The sequence below is a fragment of the Mycteria americana genome, chromosome 6 (assembly GCF_035582795.1).
Source record: "Mycteria americana isolate JAX WOST 10 ecotype Jacksonville Zoo and Gardens chromosome 6, USCA_MyAme_1.0, whole genome shotgun sequence".
Taxonomy (NCBI): Eukaryota; Metazoa; Chordata; class Aves; order Ciconiiformes; family Ciconiidae; genus Mycteria; species Mycteria americana.
In genome coordinates, this window is record NC_134370.1 from 42702969 (window position 1) to 42719649 (window position 16681).

The following is a 16681-nucleotide window of genomic DNA, read 5'->3' on the forward strand; positions in this document are numbered from 1 at the left end:
GCAAAAAGGTAATCTGTATCCTCAGGATGCTGATATGGGGTTCAGAAGCCTAAATCTAGGACAGCTGTAGAAGGAGGGCAACTGCTCATGAACATCCAAAGCACCCAGTCTCAGGAGACAGGACTGCAAGGAGCTGAAGCCTGTACCTGTGCACAGGGAGGTGGGGAGGAGAAGGAGAAGGGATATGTGCACAACTTCAACAGATGCTAAACGCTAATTAAGAAGGTTCCTTGCTACCACCAAAGGACATCTATGTGGGCTCTCACTAAAGTTTTGCAAACATCTCCCAGCATGATGTCACTGCAACACTCTGTGGGTGTGAAGGGACAAGACCCTTTAGCAGAGCAGAAGGCTGTGCAAATGAAATCACAGTCCCCAAGTCAGAATCTTCTTTCCAGTATGTAGCATGCAGACATAACCAAGTTTCCCTCTCTAGGCTACAAGATTAGGTTGCACGTATTACCTCCCAAGCCTTCATTCACATGGTGGTTCTGTTTAAGTGGGGCAATGCTTAGGTTTAGGTGTTTAGGTGGAGTAGATGCTGTTCAGTACACAGAATTTAATACAAGGGCAAAAACCTTAAATGAATTCTTAAGTTGCTCTATAGCAGAGTTCCCAAAAGGCAGGCAATAAATTCTCTGAACTGTTACATCTACTAAACGTGGAGATACAGCACTGTAGATGAAACTTTGTTAGCCTGCTCCAGGTTCCTAAATGGTCCTCTTTGAATTAGAGTGCCCTTCAAGATAACACAAAAAGATTTGTAAGGCAGATCTGCTTTCATATTACATGAGAAGCAGTGCTTTCAGTTCCCAGCTGTCCTCCAGCATACTTACCAATGTAATTTACACAGTCAGACAGACTTCGAGAAGCAAAGGGTCCATCATAGACAGTTTTGCTTTTATCAAACAAATAGACCATGTAGCTATCCCAGCCTCTCTGGTAGAAAAAAATAAGAGAACATAAACAAGAGAAATCCCAAACATAGCTTCTACTAACCCAGAGCGTCCTGGTTACATCATGAACTAATTATTGTGGGCACTCTTCTTATCACATGCCTTAAAAAACTGATTTTGATCCCACAGAAACACAGGGCCCTTTGCTAGCAAGTTACTTCATTTAAATATTCAGACAAGAGTATAACTATAGGAATCTACTTACATTACCTGATAAAGGAAATAATGCTAGACCTTAAGAGTTACTACACTTACAGACCAAACTGTCTCCAGTGGGAGAAGATTAAGGCAATTTATCTTCCCTAAGATTTTAAATTCCCTGACAATGGGAAAGACTTTAAACAAACAGAATCATGCTTACTACGCCATCAATAACACACTGGGAAGCAGGTTTCCGAGGGTCCAGGCAAATCCCTGTTTCCAACAGCAGTTCCTGATTTCCAGTACTTATTCCAGTTTCAAACTCAATCCGAATCTGAAGGGAATGAAGGCTTTCCTCGGGATGCAAGAGAAATGAAACAATCTTGGCAGAGGTCATATTTAGGATGTGTACTATCTGTAAAAAGAGTACAAGTTGATTAAAGTCACTGGCTATCAAAGACAAAAGACACAAAGGCCACAAAGGCCTAGGAGGGAGTATGTAGTAATTAACGTTAGACTGACAGCATCATTTGGGTTTTAGTGACAATAATCAAGTTCAGCAGTAAAGCCCCACATAATAGAATTCAAAGTCTGGGCCTGTAACTTTTAACTTAACGTCAGAGAAAAATTACAATAAAACCCACCAATAGCCTTCACAAGCCATGCTACAGCTTAATTACATCAAAAGAATGGTGACAAGCTAGCCTAAAGGTCATCTTGAGCCTTGTTGTCTCTGATGCTGGCCAGTACTGCTCCCAAGAAAGGGAGTCCCATTTCCTTTAATCCCTCCATACAAAAAGCTGTTACATACCAGTGCTTGTCTTCTCACCACTCTCATGGCCCTCTCTATAGTTTCATTATATCTGGGCAGAGCCCGTAGGACCCACACCACACCACAATATACAGATTTTGACAAGTCCCAATTATAGGCACAATATTTTGTGTTTTGGATTTTAATTCCTTTGGAATCCTTCCAGATCAGACAAAATTATCCTCTGGCTTCTACACATGCTTGCCTTAGCTAGTCTTACTCCAGCAAAGCTCCAATAATTACTTGAAGTGGAAGAGTCAGGTGAACATAATCTCTGTTCTACTACAGGTGCTACTATAGTACATGGACCTGGAGGTCACAGAACTAGTAGAGGACTTCAGGAAAACTGTTATTAGCAAACATTAAACCATTATTTGATCTTGGCGAGTCCTTTCTGAGATGACAGACAGGAATATAGGGTCATTCTTCTACTTCAAGTGTAAAGCTAGAGATTAATATTGCTGGTGATGTTTTGCGTTCAGGTATGTACTGGACAGGCTGTATATCCACTCCCTGATATCAACAAAAACATTCCTCATGACCTTGCAGCTGGATGATGCCAGGATTACAGCTTTGCTCCGCACACTTTCTGTCCTCTAAGATGCTTTCAGTAGACCTTTAAACCCAGTAACAACCCAAACTCACCTTCAAATTCAGTATGTGATCCATTATTAGGAAACACTTTGGACGACTGCTCTCAGGATCTAAACCTCCACCCCTCTGTTGTGGATCCCAGTTCAGCATCAGTTGCAACCAATTTTCCACTGGTTCTACAATTAAACTAAAACAGAAGGGCCGTAAGAAAGAGAAGGCAGATATTCTACAGCACTCAGCCCACTTAGGAAACTAGGGTCTCACAACAGCAATAAGGTCACAACTCTTTGGTTAGAGACCATACATGTGTAACGTCTGCTGAACATGTGTGAAGAACAGCCATTTCGCTGTAGTTGCTTATCCTGACAGCAGGGAAAGCCTGGAAGGAAAGTTCATACAGAGTGAGCATCCCCACTGTAACAACAGTCTTCACTGACCTCAGCAGGAGCACATGCCCAGCCAATATACCTTGCATTACACTTCTCCCTCTTCCTGACTCCTACTGAGTCAAAAGTATCCTGACACATCAATAAGGTTTGTCAAAATGGATAAGGGGAAGAATTTTTTTCTGGGTTTTTTTTTCCCTCCAAAACCCATCTGTGATACACAAAGTTGAACAGTTTTCAAAGCCTGGTCTGCAGAATAACTATCCCCGTGCTGCAAAGCTGCCTGGAAGCTGCCTCCACATTTATCCACACAAGAAGCACGTAAGTTTATTGTCAAGAATGTCTTTAAAGACAGTACACAGTGCAAAAAGCCCAAAGCGCTGGCACAAAGCCACTTATTTCATGCTGAACTCCAGTACTTTTCCTAGAAATCTGCCAGTACCCATGAGTTGCGCTGCGCTGCTGGGCACATCTAAAGACACAAGTGCTAAGTAAGTGACAAATGATCAGAGTCTGACTTCTGACTTGGTACAGACCAATTCATTCAGGTTGAAGGCCCTCCTGGACATCTTTGGTCTGAGCCCTAGCCCACAGCAGGGCCAATGTTACAGCTACAGCAGGCTGCTCAGGACTGTGTCCAAGCAAGTCTGGGCAGACCCCACAGGTGGAGATCCCCCACTGCTCAGGGCCCTGTCCCAGGGCCGCATCACTAGCATGGGGAAACCTTTTTCCTGTGCCCAAATTTTGTATCCCTTGTTGTAACTTGTACTGTTGCCTTTGGTCCTTTCGCTTTGTCCCTCTGAGAAAAGCCTAGATCTGTTGCCTCTGTAACGCCCAACTAGACAGAAGACAAAATTAGATTCCCCTTTGCCTTCTCTTCACGAGACTGAAGAAGCCCAGCTTCATGGGCCTCTCCTTGTGTGCTCTATTCAACAGGCCATGAGCATCTTTGTGGCCTCTGCTGGACTTGCTGCAGTTTTCCCAACACAATTACTAGAAGCTTCTGCTTTCGTGGAGCAGACGACTCAAGTACTTGGTTTATGAGATTCAATACCATCACATTATTGGGTAGATATTACCCAGTGGCCTTGTGGTAATGGGTGAAAAGCAGTCACAGAGTTGACATTGCAAGGTGAACTGCCATCATCCCACAAACTGCAGAGTGAACTGTCATTGGAGAGCCCAAAGGATCAAACAAGAGCCATGTGGCTACGGGCTATTCCTTAACAGCAAATGGTAGCTTGCCAGGAGCTTGAAATAATCCTTAGGAGAAAGAAGGAGGACCCCTCAGTGCTTGGGATAAGGACTGAGGGGCCCTCAGTTTAAAAGACAAGCCAAAAATTATCACACATAGCCACAAGGACACACTTACCCACAGAGGCTGTGAGGCTGTGGCAAATGGGTACTAAAGCGAACCTCCCCATTCATCTCTTCAGAAGCAAAGATGTGCTTTGGATCCTTCTTTTTGATTTTTTCATGCCTAGAAAATAAAATCCTTTGTGGATATACTGACAATGTTACTTTTGAAAAGGGCCAATTGAATATGGCAACAGCAAAACGCGCCACAGCCTCGTAGCTTTAGAAAACAAACTTTTCTTTCAAGACAAAGACAACATTTCCAAACAATCCACCCAGAACATCGCCAAGTGGAAGAGGGGAGTCCTTGCAGTTGACTCTGTCTCTGGAAACATTTTTGCACCTGCTTGCAAGGAGGTCTGGACAGCATCAAACAAGAGGATCAACAGGTAACAATTCACTGACCACAGAGCAAGTCTGCACAACAAGATCAGCCTCCACACATTAATGAGACAGATAAGATTTGCAAGAGTCATGTGGCAAAACCACTGCCCTTACCTTGATCTGAGTGAAGCATCTAATAAGTGTTAGAAACGCAGCATGCTATTGGATCCAGTACCAGGGAAACCATCACCAGCAACTCTGCCTCAGTTTCCTTACCTTGGCTCACTTCAGCACTGGTCTGAACCTTGCCTACAGCTCAGCTGCTCCCAGAGCAGCAGGATTTCCTAGGGCAAGTCGACAGTCATCAGTCAGCTGTGAGGCAGTTGAACACTTCTAGCTCCTGGAGGCTGCCAGCCTGCTCTCTTTCCCAGTCAGCCCCAAGTGGAACTGAAGCTACATGCGTGTGGCCTGCACTGTTCTCTTCCTTCTTTTATGGATAGGGAAGAGCTGTTTCTAATCTCATTCATTCATTAGTTTTCTACTACTTACATTAGGAAATCAAGTTTTCCTTGTTGGAAAAAATGCAACAAATACTGAACTACTAAAATAATAAAATCCCAAGAATTAGCAGTTAAAAGGGAAACTACTGCAACATAGTTGTTAAAGTTATTTTTTGTTAACACATAATAATTTTTTAAGCTAACACTTGCGTAAAAACTCAAATTTACCTTTTTTCCTGTTATTATTTCAATGCTAACAGAAAAGCAAGTATTTTTTCTGTTGCAGAATCACCCTTTTTAAAAACCAAGCTTACATACACTCCTGGTATTGCAGGGTAAGAAGTGGAAATATGAAAATACATATTTCTGCCCCTTCTTCTAGCCCTCAAAGAGCAAGCAGAAACCTCCATATGCAGGTTAAAGTCTTTCAGTCATCACTTTTGTAAAGTTACTTACAAACACATAACTATGTGTTTACTACACAAAACATGCTCTGTCTTGCTGTGTGTCATTGCTAAAAAAAAACTAACCTCGCAGCCTAGGTGAACAAAGGACTGTATCACTCCTTCCCATTACATTTTTCTGGCACTGATACACAGACTGGTTTATAATTATATTTTTTGATTCAAATTTCACTTTTGAAGGAATTATTATGACCAGAGGCTACCACACAATGTAATAAACACATACTACAATATGTATAAATAGCCAATCAAACTGACATTGATAGTACTAAAGTATTAATGGTTTCTGCAAAGCTTAGCAGACCACCAGCACCTAACTAACAAATTTACCATTCTGGTTCACACTGTCACCTCACCACACACAGTAGCTGTCATTCCTATTGCCTGGCATCACCACTTGCAGAATAAGTGTCTTACCAGGTGAACGGCTGTAGATTATGCAAGAAAGGCCTAAATCCTGCAATGCATTCAAACACCATCGTTCCAAAGCTCCAGTAATCAACAGTAACTGAGTAGGATTTATTCTCAAAGAGTTCTGGAGCCTAAAAAGGATGATAAAAAGAGACTTTGAAAGTGGTATTTCAAGTAATCTATTTTCTTGCATTTCTGCAGAGACAAAACTGCGCCTAGGTGTGGTCCCCAGTTCCAGAGCGGCACAGGGTCCCTGATGTGGCCCTCCTTAGGCTGCCCAGTGGGTCGGGGCCTGGAGCACCCAACCTATGAGGAGACAGGAGGGAGCTGGGCTTGTTGGGTCTGTCTGTGGGGAGGCTGGAGAGGAGGGTGGGCTGAGAGCAGCCCCCGACCATGGCACAGGAAGGGACAGAGGGGATAGATGGGGCCATCCTGGAAGCAACAGGTGATACAACGAGGGGCAACAGCCCCAGATCACTGTCTGGGAGGTTCAGGTTGGACATGAGGAAACTTTTCCCCCTGGAGAAGGAACATCCTTGGGACAGGTCTCCAGGAAGGTGCGGGATCTCCATTTTCAGAGGTTTCAGGGCTTGGCTGGGCCAAGCCATGGCTGCCCTGACCTAGTGCTGGTGACAGCCCTGCTGCGAGCAGAAGACTGGACAAGGGACCTCCTTCTAACACACACTTCTGTGATTCTATAAAATGTGGCAATACCACATCACTTGTATACATAAAAAAAAAATCTTACCAAATATTGTAATGTTCCAACAAATGAAGTGCATAAACTTCCTTGATCCAGATCCTTTGCATATCCCAGGTCTATTATTTTGTGAACAATCTGTAGACAGTTTAAATAGTTGATCAGAAGATTAAATAGTTCATCAGAAGCTGGTGAAGGGTCTGGAGCACAAGTCTTATGAGGAGCGGCTGAAGGAACTGGGGTTGTTTAGCCTGGAGAAAAGGGAGCTGAGGGGAGACCTTATCGCTCTCTACAACTACCTGAAAGGAGGTTGTAGAGAGGTGGGGGTCAGTCTCTTCTCCCACGTAACTAGTGATAGAATGAGAGGAAATGGCCTCAAGTTGTGCCAGGGGAGGTTTAGATTGGATATTAGGAAATTTTACTTCACTGAAAGGCTTGTCAAGAATTGGAACAGGCTGCCCAGTGAAGTGGTTGAGTCACCATCCCTGGAGGTATTTAAAAGACGTTTGGATGAGGTGCTTAGGGACATGGTGTAGTGGTGGACTTGGTAGTGTTAGGTTTACAGTTGGACTCGATGATCTTAAAGGTCTTTTCCAACCTATTCTGTGATTCCAACGATTCTGTGATTCTGTAAATTCAGAGAAAAAAACCTCACCAAACAATCCAAAATCTGTGCAGCGACTTCCACAGCATACAGTCAAGAAGAGGAAAGCCAGAATGGAAATTCTGGAGAAAGTCCATGGCAAAGCTTTGACATGTGACACAGCGTTAAGGCTCGCTGTTTCACCACATAAGCTGGCGTTGTCCACCTACCTCAAGTTAGACTCAACTTTATTTAAAGCAGCTTGCCAGTTACAACTTGGCCGAACAGAGCATCTAGCTTTTTATCTGGAAATTTGAAGTTATTTGTTTAAAGAGTAAAAATAGAGAAAACAATTTTCACTAAGAAATCCATTAGGCTGACTCTCTGAACTAGCTTGATTTTACATGCAGCTCTCAAAGCCACAAACACAGGGATATGCTACAATCTCATATCATTCATATTCTGTTGCAGGCAGGGCTCTTGAATGGAAGCAGAATTTGTTTTTAATGACAAGGATTTAAGAATAAGCAGAGTAGGATTTGTGGCTTCAAGAAGACATAAACTTTCAGTAATTTCACCATGCAGTTTTCAGCCCAGTTCACTGCCACAAACCACTTGTTCTCTTTTGTTTCTCTCAGGCAAGACGAAGTTGCTGACAACTTCCAGAAATGACAGTGGGAACACCACTGACAGAGGCCACCTGACTTACCTTCCCACCTTCATCCTGAAGAACAATATTTTCAGGCTTTAAATCTCTGTGTATAATTCTATTTTCATGCAAATACTGGATACCAGACCCTGAAAAACACGTTTGATTTAATAGAAAATAACTCATATTGATTAAAGATACATCTGATAAAAATTTAGTATCCCTGACTTTGGGGTTGACATTAATAAATTTTCATTTTAAAGCACCATTAAGAACTATTGACTTAAAAGATTCACCAGATTTATGCTAGGACTGAACTAGCTCTGTTCCTCTGCAGAAATGGAGGTTGCTACAGAGTTCAGACCTCATGGCATAACTGCAGGTCACATCTCTTGCCTGTAAGGCAAGAGAGAAGGCAGCTGAATTCTTTTCAAACTGTAGAGTTACAAAATGAACCACAGCACGCAGACGAGCAAAACAGGTCTCCAAAATGCACAGGCAGCTTGAAACAGCTCTGCATGTCCTCTAGCCTAAGATCTTGGTAAATTAACATAAGATAACAAAAGGACTCATTTATATATGTGAGCACATTATACAAGATGCTGATGGAAGAAAGCACTGAAATGAATTAAGCAAATGAAACAAGTTGAGTTTCCCTTTGACCTAAAACTACTGCCAAACACTGGCTTATAGAGCTTCTAGTAAACTTCCACCATTGCCAAAGCACCACAATGCAAACCACCCCATCAGGGAAGGGACCATCCAGCTGCGATGAAGCAGAAGCACAGCTGGAGCTAAAAACTGATTCCTGGGCAGCCTCTGATTAACACTGCATGGAGCAGCCAACCGAGGTGCCACCAGCAATGCCCCAGTCAGTATTAGCAACACTGAACTTAGGGGCTCCAGGCTTCCCCTCTGCTGGTGGAGGACTGGTATGCTCCAAGTAGCACCACGTCTGTCACTCCCACTGCTAAAAATGAAGTTCCATGGTTGCTTTAAGCCAATCTATGTGGGGGCTTTCCCCAGAAGGAACACAGGTTCCCAAACTCTCCTTTCCCAGAAGCAGTTTCCATGGCAGCATAAGCATTTATGGCACCGCATGATCAGCTTGATCCTGGGACCAATCCAGCTGGAAACTACTAAGAAAAAAATAATCAGGTTTTAGCCACACTGGTTTCCAGAACCTGCTCCTCACCTGGGTACGGGAGCGGCTGCAATAGAGGAGGGAATGGCAGGCAGCATGCACCCAAGAAAAGGCAAAGAGCAGGACTTTGCCTTGCGGCAACAGTCCACACTTATGCTGCCTTGGGGGGACTGTGGAGCAGTGAAGAAAAAAGGAACAAGAGAAATTCTGTCTGCAGGAAGGGGAAAATTCACTACTGGTCCACCCAAATAACAACACTGGCTGCTAAACAAAAGATTATGGAGCAAGTGTCTGCCACAGGACATAGGCGCAGACAAAACAGCAACAGATGACTTTTTTTAAGTCATGATTTTTCAGTCTTGGAGATGTGCAAGTGGAAACAAAAGAAAAGGTCCCATGAAAGGCCCAAGGCAGGTATTGTATTTTCTCATCTCCATCATGGGGTATTTAAAATTTTCCTGTGCAAAACATTCTGACTGCACATTGTGTAAAGCCTACTTCTAACCAGCCATGACAGTAAATTCATTACAGGATTATTAAGAGAAATATTCAATCAACATGCCTTGTCCACAGTTGGAACACTTTCTCCCATGAGGGAGAAAGTCCCCAGCCTTCACTGATTTACCACTCATTTATACATTTAACAGCCTCTGACTTGCATTTCTCCTCCACTGCCTTTTCAAATCTTTGTCACAGACATGCCAAAGACATTCAACTTACTATGAAGACACCAGACCCTGTTCTGCAGCTGGAAGGGGAACAAGAATGAAGGAACGAAGAGTTGCGCTTGATTTTGGGAACTCAACTGCAAGCCCTCTGAGCTTCTGAAAGGACAGAAGCCCATGCCAACACGTCCAAAATGCTTTCTCATGCCAATATGAGCTCCATTCCTACAAGTAGAGATGGGTTATCTGTAAGACAACTAAAAAACCAAGGTGCTCTACTGAGGAGCTCTCCTGGAAAGACTACTTGCTAGAGAAACCATCTGTAGGCATCACCCTCACTCAGATGACTTGCCCTCCCTGGAATGTCCAAGAAGCTGGACACTTCCTGATGGACAGGAAGGCCAGTTTGAAGTCTCACATCTTTTCTTAGAGTGCTCTCGGTGGTCAAGAATTTGGCATCAAGCAAGCTAAAAAGCTCAACAGTTTGAAAAATGAGATATTTGATGAAACACTTCTGGAGACCATCAAGTTTGTGTCACAGAATGATTTCCATGGATTACTACAGTCTTGGGAAATGGCTTTAAAGCAGACACCCAAAGGTATCAAATTAAATTGTTCCCTATAAGCAGTGCTGTCACCTTGGGCTACTTCCATCCTGTATGGATTTGCTGCCTGCTCCCTTTTCAAACTGCAGAATCTGAATATCCACATGATATCAGACACCTTCCGTAACGCAGATCAAGTTAATGTCTGGCTAATTCTCATCTTGTCATCACTCTGCCTCCCTGTAAGGCTGCCTTGGAACACTCCCTAGGGCCGTGCACAGCACAACAGCAGTGCTGGTGGGAAAGGAGGTTTCTTCTCCAACCTCATGCTTCAACATCCCATGGTGTAACACAGGGCTGGTGCCCCTTGTTACGCTGCTCACCAAGTACAATTTGGTCCCATCCATCACCTTTGCACCTGCCCTTTCTGCAGCCACAGGCTGCTATCAGACCCTCCTCAGCCTCCCTGCGGTCAGACCCAACAAGACCATCTTCTGGTGGGTCGGGTGCTCCAGGCCCTGGGCAGCCTTTGCAGGGCCTGGCCAGGATCTCCATGTCCCTCTGGAACTTGGGGCCAGATGTGGACAACTGTATCTAGATGTAGCCTCCCCAGTGCTGAGTAAAGGAGACAATGGTCTCCATCACTGTGCTAGCGACAACTCTAATGCAAACCAATAGAATTGCTCTTCCAAAATGAGAAGCTTCTCAACTTTTAGGCACACTTATTTGGGGATCGCCTACCTAATTAACCCTCAGTTGAGAGCCAGAAGATTGCTGGACTAGCCACAGCACGGTTGGCTTCCTTTTCTGCTATGTTCTTACCTACCTTGCTCTCAGCTCCACTCCAGTTTATCATCTCCCTGTACTGTCACCCTGAACAAACAAAATTTCCCTCCTAATAAGCAAATCCTACACAAAGAAGCCACAGGGCAACTTCAGCACTTCTCACGTTGGTTTTTGCTTTTTGGCTTGTAAAAGTACATTCCTTCAAGTGACATGCAGTTTGGCATCTCCAGAGCCATGAACAGAAACAGGGTTTGAACGGACAACCGTGACCTTAACAAAACAAAATGTTAAGGTCACAGTTACCTACTGTGTAGACCACTACACAGCTTTTCCAATCCCATTCCACAGACATGTTACTAGTGCAAGCTTCTTGCCTCTGTGATCAGCAGGGATACCAAGTCCTTCCTCCGGAATAGAAACCCGATTTGTTTTAACACCCTGTTCTTGTTAGTCCCCTTTTCAAGGGTCAGCAGAAAAGGCAAAATGCCATTACACGTAATAAAAAAAAAAAACAAAACCAAAAAACAAAACACAAGAAAGGCATTAGACTACATACCAATGTCACTAAGCAGAGAAAGTATTTGACTTTCCTTAAGTCCGCAGCAGTTTTCCGGTTTGTTTAGCAGCTACAGTAAAGAAAAAGATGTTTAGACCCACAATGCAACAGTTAACAGTCAAGAACAACGTCTTCCATCCCCTGCTGACACGACACAGAAAACAGCAAGAGCTCAAATATAACTCTAGTTGAATGAGGCAGTTGGCTTTGTGAAATAAAAGCATGGGGGTAAAAGAAAACAACTCAGACAAAACAAAAATTCATTGCATGGAGATGGGGTTGAAAAGAAGATTTGGACTGCTAGAATAATACCACAAAAGCATGAAAGCCATCAGAAAGCAAACAGGCAAGAGACACAAGCAGGGCCATATGGCTGCATGCAACGGGTATCTGGTCGTTCCTCATCTGCTGAAGTTTGGCTTGATGGGATTTGGGAACAACCCAAATACCTGAAGCAGGACTGCTGCTTGGAAGAACAACTCTCCAGTAAGGAAAAAACTGAGTGACAAAAAGCAAAAGGAATGGATACACACGTAAGCCCTTGGCATTCAAATGCAGGACAAGAAGGGAAACCATCAGGTTAACTCCTAAATTCAGTGTAGGCCACAGAAGAAAAGATGACTGCAGTCATTTACTGCTCCCAGACAGCCCAGCTGGCCCAAAGTAATTGCTGCTTTAATCTGAACAAGCTGGCCATGGACCATAACAGAGCCTGTTTTTCTCAGTGTGTTGTACCCAAGCGATACCCCGTGCTATGGAAAAGCCATCCAGGTATCAGCCCCCACTGCAAGAGGCTGCCAAACACTGTGCAGCCACCTCTGCAGTCACCTGTAGTCAGTTCCCACTCCCATAACGCTGCCTGAGCCCTGCAGGGTCCAAGGCACAGTACCAGCCACTCACCTCATGGTCAGGCACCTTAAAACCAGCAAAGGGCATGTTCTCCAATAACAGTGCTATTGCCGCAGGCTGCCCCACTCCACACAAGTCACCTTCTTCAGCTCAGAGCATTCAATCGCTAGCTAGCTCTGCCTTAGGACACTGTCTCCTTCCTGATTGCCCTCCCACAATGAGAAGAACCTGCTCAACACTTCAGCATGCTGGCTTCTAGGTCACCCATCTAGTTAATCCTGAGCTAAAAAGCAGATCATTGGCCTGTGGATCACTGGAGTGTCCACAGCATGGACCATGACCTGAACTCTCAACCCTGCCTCCACCCTAAAGTGCTTCTTCATCTCTCTTCTCCCTTGCCCTGAATTTTTCTCCTCTAGCAAAAGGTATGGTAGAAGCACTGTAGGAAACCCCCTCCTAATCACTGTCTTAATGATCTCTCAATAAGTAGTTTCAGCAATTTCCCACATATGCCCTGAGTCAATCAACATGTGATCTGGTTTCTCGATCACTACACTGAAGGCTTTTATAGATGACTGAGGTACACCTCTGCACTGCAGCCACCCCTCCCATGACCTATCCTCATGTTTTTGCCTGCCTCCCACACTTCAGGCACAACCAGTAGTCAAAGCTCTATGGGGGAGAGGCCAAACTTCAACGTATCACTCCTTAAGTTCTAGGTAGATGTGCTGAACAGCCAAGGAGAAGAGGAGCAAAGTCAGAAATCAAGCTCAGAGCCCAGAACGCTACCTGGAAAGAGCACAAGCATAAGAATGTGTGTGGCCCATAGATGGAAGCAGATGTTTTTTCCAGGTTTTATGGAAGATTGCAGATCTGCAATGAGAAATTAGTAGTGGTGCAAAACACAAATGATGCCAAGCAAGTGTAAGAGAAAAATTTAAAGAAAAGCAGGATTAGAAATAAAAAAAAAAATGCATCTTTTTTTTCTTTAAGGAACAAAGCATCACATGTGATCAAATGAAGTGAAGCACGTTACTTCCTAAATTGTCCCAGCATCTATGCAACATTTAAGGATTCATTAGTAATTAAATGACCAAATACTGCATTGCAAGTAGAGCTAATGTAACCCCAAATATCTTTGCCAGGGTCTCCAATTTACATTCAAGTAGCCTCAAAACTTTTACTGCAAAAATACAACACCCAAGTGTCACCGAGAACATGGTCAGCTACACGTGTTCGCAACATCCAAATGCTATTTTCATATATACCCACTTCCTTTCATTGCCAACCTTGTCTCTTAAAATTGTCCCTACTGTTTTAAACAACTCAAAAACATAAAATGAGGCTCGATAAGTTACTGATACACTAGCTGCTATTGCAGATATGCAGTTATCGCGTTCAACATTTGCTCATGTTTCTCCAGTGCTATTTAACACCAGTAACAAAAACAACAGAAAAATGAGCTTCCTGATCACTTAGATGAGGTGATTTCTAAGCAAAACTTAATCAACAGGGATTTGCTTTTTCACCCCTATACAAATGGCTGCTTCCTGAATCCAGCTGCAACGGAAAGGGAACATAAACTCTATCAGGCCATGCAGCCACTGCCTAGGGAACTACTGAAAGGTTCCTTTACTCTCAGGTGTTGCTGCTTTGCAGAAGGGCAGTTCCCAGTTCAGCAGGAAACAGGAAAGTCTCTGAAGCCCTGGAGGCCCCACTCCAGTACCAAAAGGATCCTCCCCCCATGCTGAGAGTGATACAACACTGGATACACATGAATCAAAACCAGATCAGACTCCAAACAGAGAGAGGCACATTGCAGCAAAGCCAAACACACTGGGTGCGAGTATCTAGGCTATGGGAAGTTGTATTAATGCTAAAACAGTTCCATGAAAGGACATGCTGCTTCAGGATAAAAGAGTATCTGCCCTTGGATTGCTCTCTTTCCTCTGGTTTCAAAAACACAAGCCTTATTTCCCATGCGTGTTTCTTTTCCACTTTGCATTTACTTCCCCACACCTGTACCTAAAAAGAAAAGCACCACAGAACTTAAATGGTTCCACAGACAACCACAGTTACAGAAACAGCATTAACTCCACTTATTTAGCTACATATTGCAAAGCAAAGCAGACATTACCTTCCGGAGGTCACCCCCTGAACAATATTCCATTGCCAGAAGAGGAACGTCATTAACCAGAAAGTTCATCTCCTCGGGAACTTCACAGGCTCTTACTACATTAGGATGGTTCAGCCTAAGCATATGGAAAGCTGGATGAAAACTCTGACTCGTCTTTTGGAAGAACAAGACAACAGATTGTCAACCAACCATGTTTTATGTTTCAGGTACAATTTCTGTTCCCCAAATGTATCCTTGCTAAGAAGTACGCTCTTCAACTGGTACCTACCAGTATCCAAATGTATAAAATCCATACCTTGGGAATACACAAACCACTGATGAGCAGAAATAACATCTCAGAGTCAAGGTACAGGAGTTTGATGATGGGGATCTGGGCTCAAGTTCTGGATTCCTACACATTCCTGGCAAAGTCATTACATATGTGTCTGTTTCTGCATGTGAGGACAGTTTCCCCCTGGCCCAAGGGTTTCATAGGAATCCATTAACACTTGTGTAACTGTACTAGGGAGGTAGAACCAGGCAGGTGAAATCCATGTACATGGGGAAGGATTCCTTTCTGCAACTGAATTCAAACAGTTGCTTCCTGACTGTCTCTAATATACGTTACTCTTGGGACTAAAAGACACATCCAGAAGGAAGCAAAGACAAATTACTTCTGTGTACACCTTCCAAAGCCTCTGGAAGCCACCACAAGAGCAGCTGTAGCTGTGCAGCTCAGCGCTTGTACACAGAAAAGAAGTAGGGTGAAAACGCTAACAAGAACAGTGATCACCAAGCCTTGACTTACAAACTCAGGCTGCCTGCAAGTGGTTTCCTCCAATGTTAGTGTATACAGTGAGCAGGTGAGGGTAATAAGAAGGCAGAGTAGGAGCTCAGTAAAGCTCTATACATCAGGGGCACTGCAGGGCTTGTTGAGGACAACTCAGAATAAAATACTGAGCAGCACCCCTGCTCCCACCAGTGGGGTGGAGCATTTCATGCTCCAGGATTTCTCTCAAAAGGGAGGAGGGATTCTCAGGATGAGGGAACAACTGTATGAGACCCCAACCCCACAGCTACCACTCATCCACGAGGACAAACCTGGCCAGCTCTAGTTCACAGGCACCTCAGAGTGTCATGCTGGAGAGAGGAATGGTGGAAAGCATAAAGTATGCACTTTCTCATGAGAAAGCATTAAGAGACATTATTCTGTACATGTGGAAGTGTAACAGAAAAAAAAAGCAATTCCTAGCTCCCTGGTTGCTAAATCAAAGATGAACGCACTGCACGGTATGGGAACATGAGAGTGTTCTCACGTCACCACATTAAAAACGCATTGCGTGGTGTGAGTTTTGAGGAATTCAGGTATTACTCGAGGACAGACAAACAGCCCAGGCAGCACAAGACTGCAGAGGGTTTGGATGTCGGTAGGTCCCAAGCCAAGGCATCAGCTAGTACACCAGAGCAGAAGCGCTTGGCAAGAAGTGCAAATAAACCAGTGCAGAGCTGCCAGGCAAGAGGCAGACCCTCACCCCAGCTGGCTCAGGGGCTGACACCCTGGCTGCCCCCATGCACTGGTCCCTCACTCCCGCTGGCTCAGGAGCTGGTGGCTGGCTGCCCCCACGCCCTGGTCTGTCAGCACAGCTGGCTTAGGGCCGCTGGGCCCCGGCTGCCTGGGCCGACCCGTCTGCACTCACTTCTTCATGATGTCGATCTCGTGGCACCAGCGGTCCTTGTTCTTGACGCTGAGCTCCAACCGGCAGGACTTGATGGCCACCCGGGCGCCCGAGTCCTGCGGGACACAGCGCCGTCAGCCGCCCCGGCCCTGCCCGGCCCTCCCCGCCGCCGCCCGGCCCAGCCCTGCTCCGCCCCACCTGGTGCTGGTAGAGGCAGACGTTACCGAAGCCGCCGGTGCCCAGGCGGTCGCGCATCTCCCAGGGCCCGCAGCCGCCCGCCGGCTGCCCCCGCAGCGCTGCCCCGCCGGGGGCCCGCTCCACGCAGCCGCCGGGCCCGGGGGGGGGGGCCCGCTCCATCGCGCCCGCAGCCACTCGGCGCCACCGGCACTCCGCCTTTATTGCCGCGTCACCGCGCGCGCGCCCGCCCGCCCGCCAATAGCCGCGCGTCCGCCGCCTCCGTCAGCGCCGC

At 45.2% G+C, this 16681-nt stretch overlaps 1 protein-coding gene across 9 annotated transcripts in view; it reads right to left on the reverse strand.

Moving 5' to 3' along the window:
• The window catches only part of CHUK (component of inhibitor of nuclear factor kappa B kinase complex), a 33473-nt gene extending 16873 nt beyond the window's left edge, over positions 1–16600 (reverse strand). For 3 of the 9 annotated variants that reach the window (XM_075505496.1, XM_075505498.1, XM_075505494.1), the window contains exons 1-11: positions 16411–16569; positions 16234–16328; positions 14558–14672; positions 11572–11641; positions 7936–8024; positions 6692–6781; positions 5950–6074; positions 4261–4368; positions 2554–2689; positions 1318–1512; positions 837–939 (exon numbers count right to left, since the gene is read on the reverse strand). In XM_075505496.1, the coding sequence (XP_075361611.1) occupies positions 837–939; positions 1318–1512; positions 2554–2689; positions 4261–4368; positions 5950–6074; positions 6692–6781; positions 7936–8024; positions 11572–11641; positions 14558–14672; positions 16234–16328; positions 16411–16569 (1285 nt within the window). The other 6 variants (XM_075505503.1, XM_075505495.1, XM_075505499.1 and 3 more) reach the window with 6 other exon arrangements.
• Positions 16601–16681: the final 81 nt, after the last annotated feature.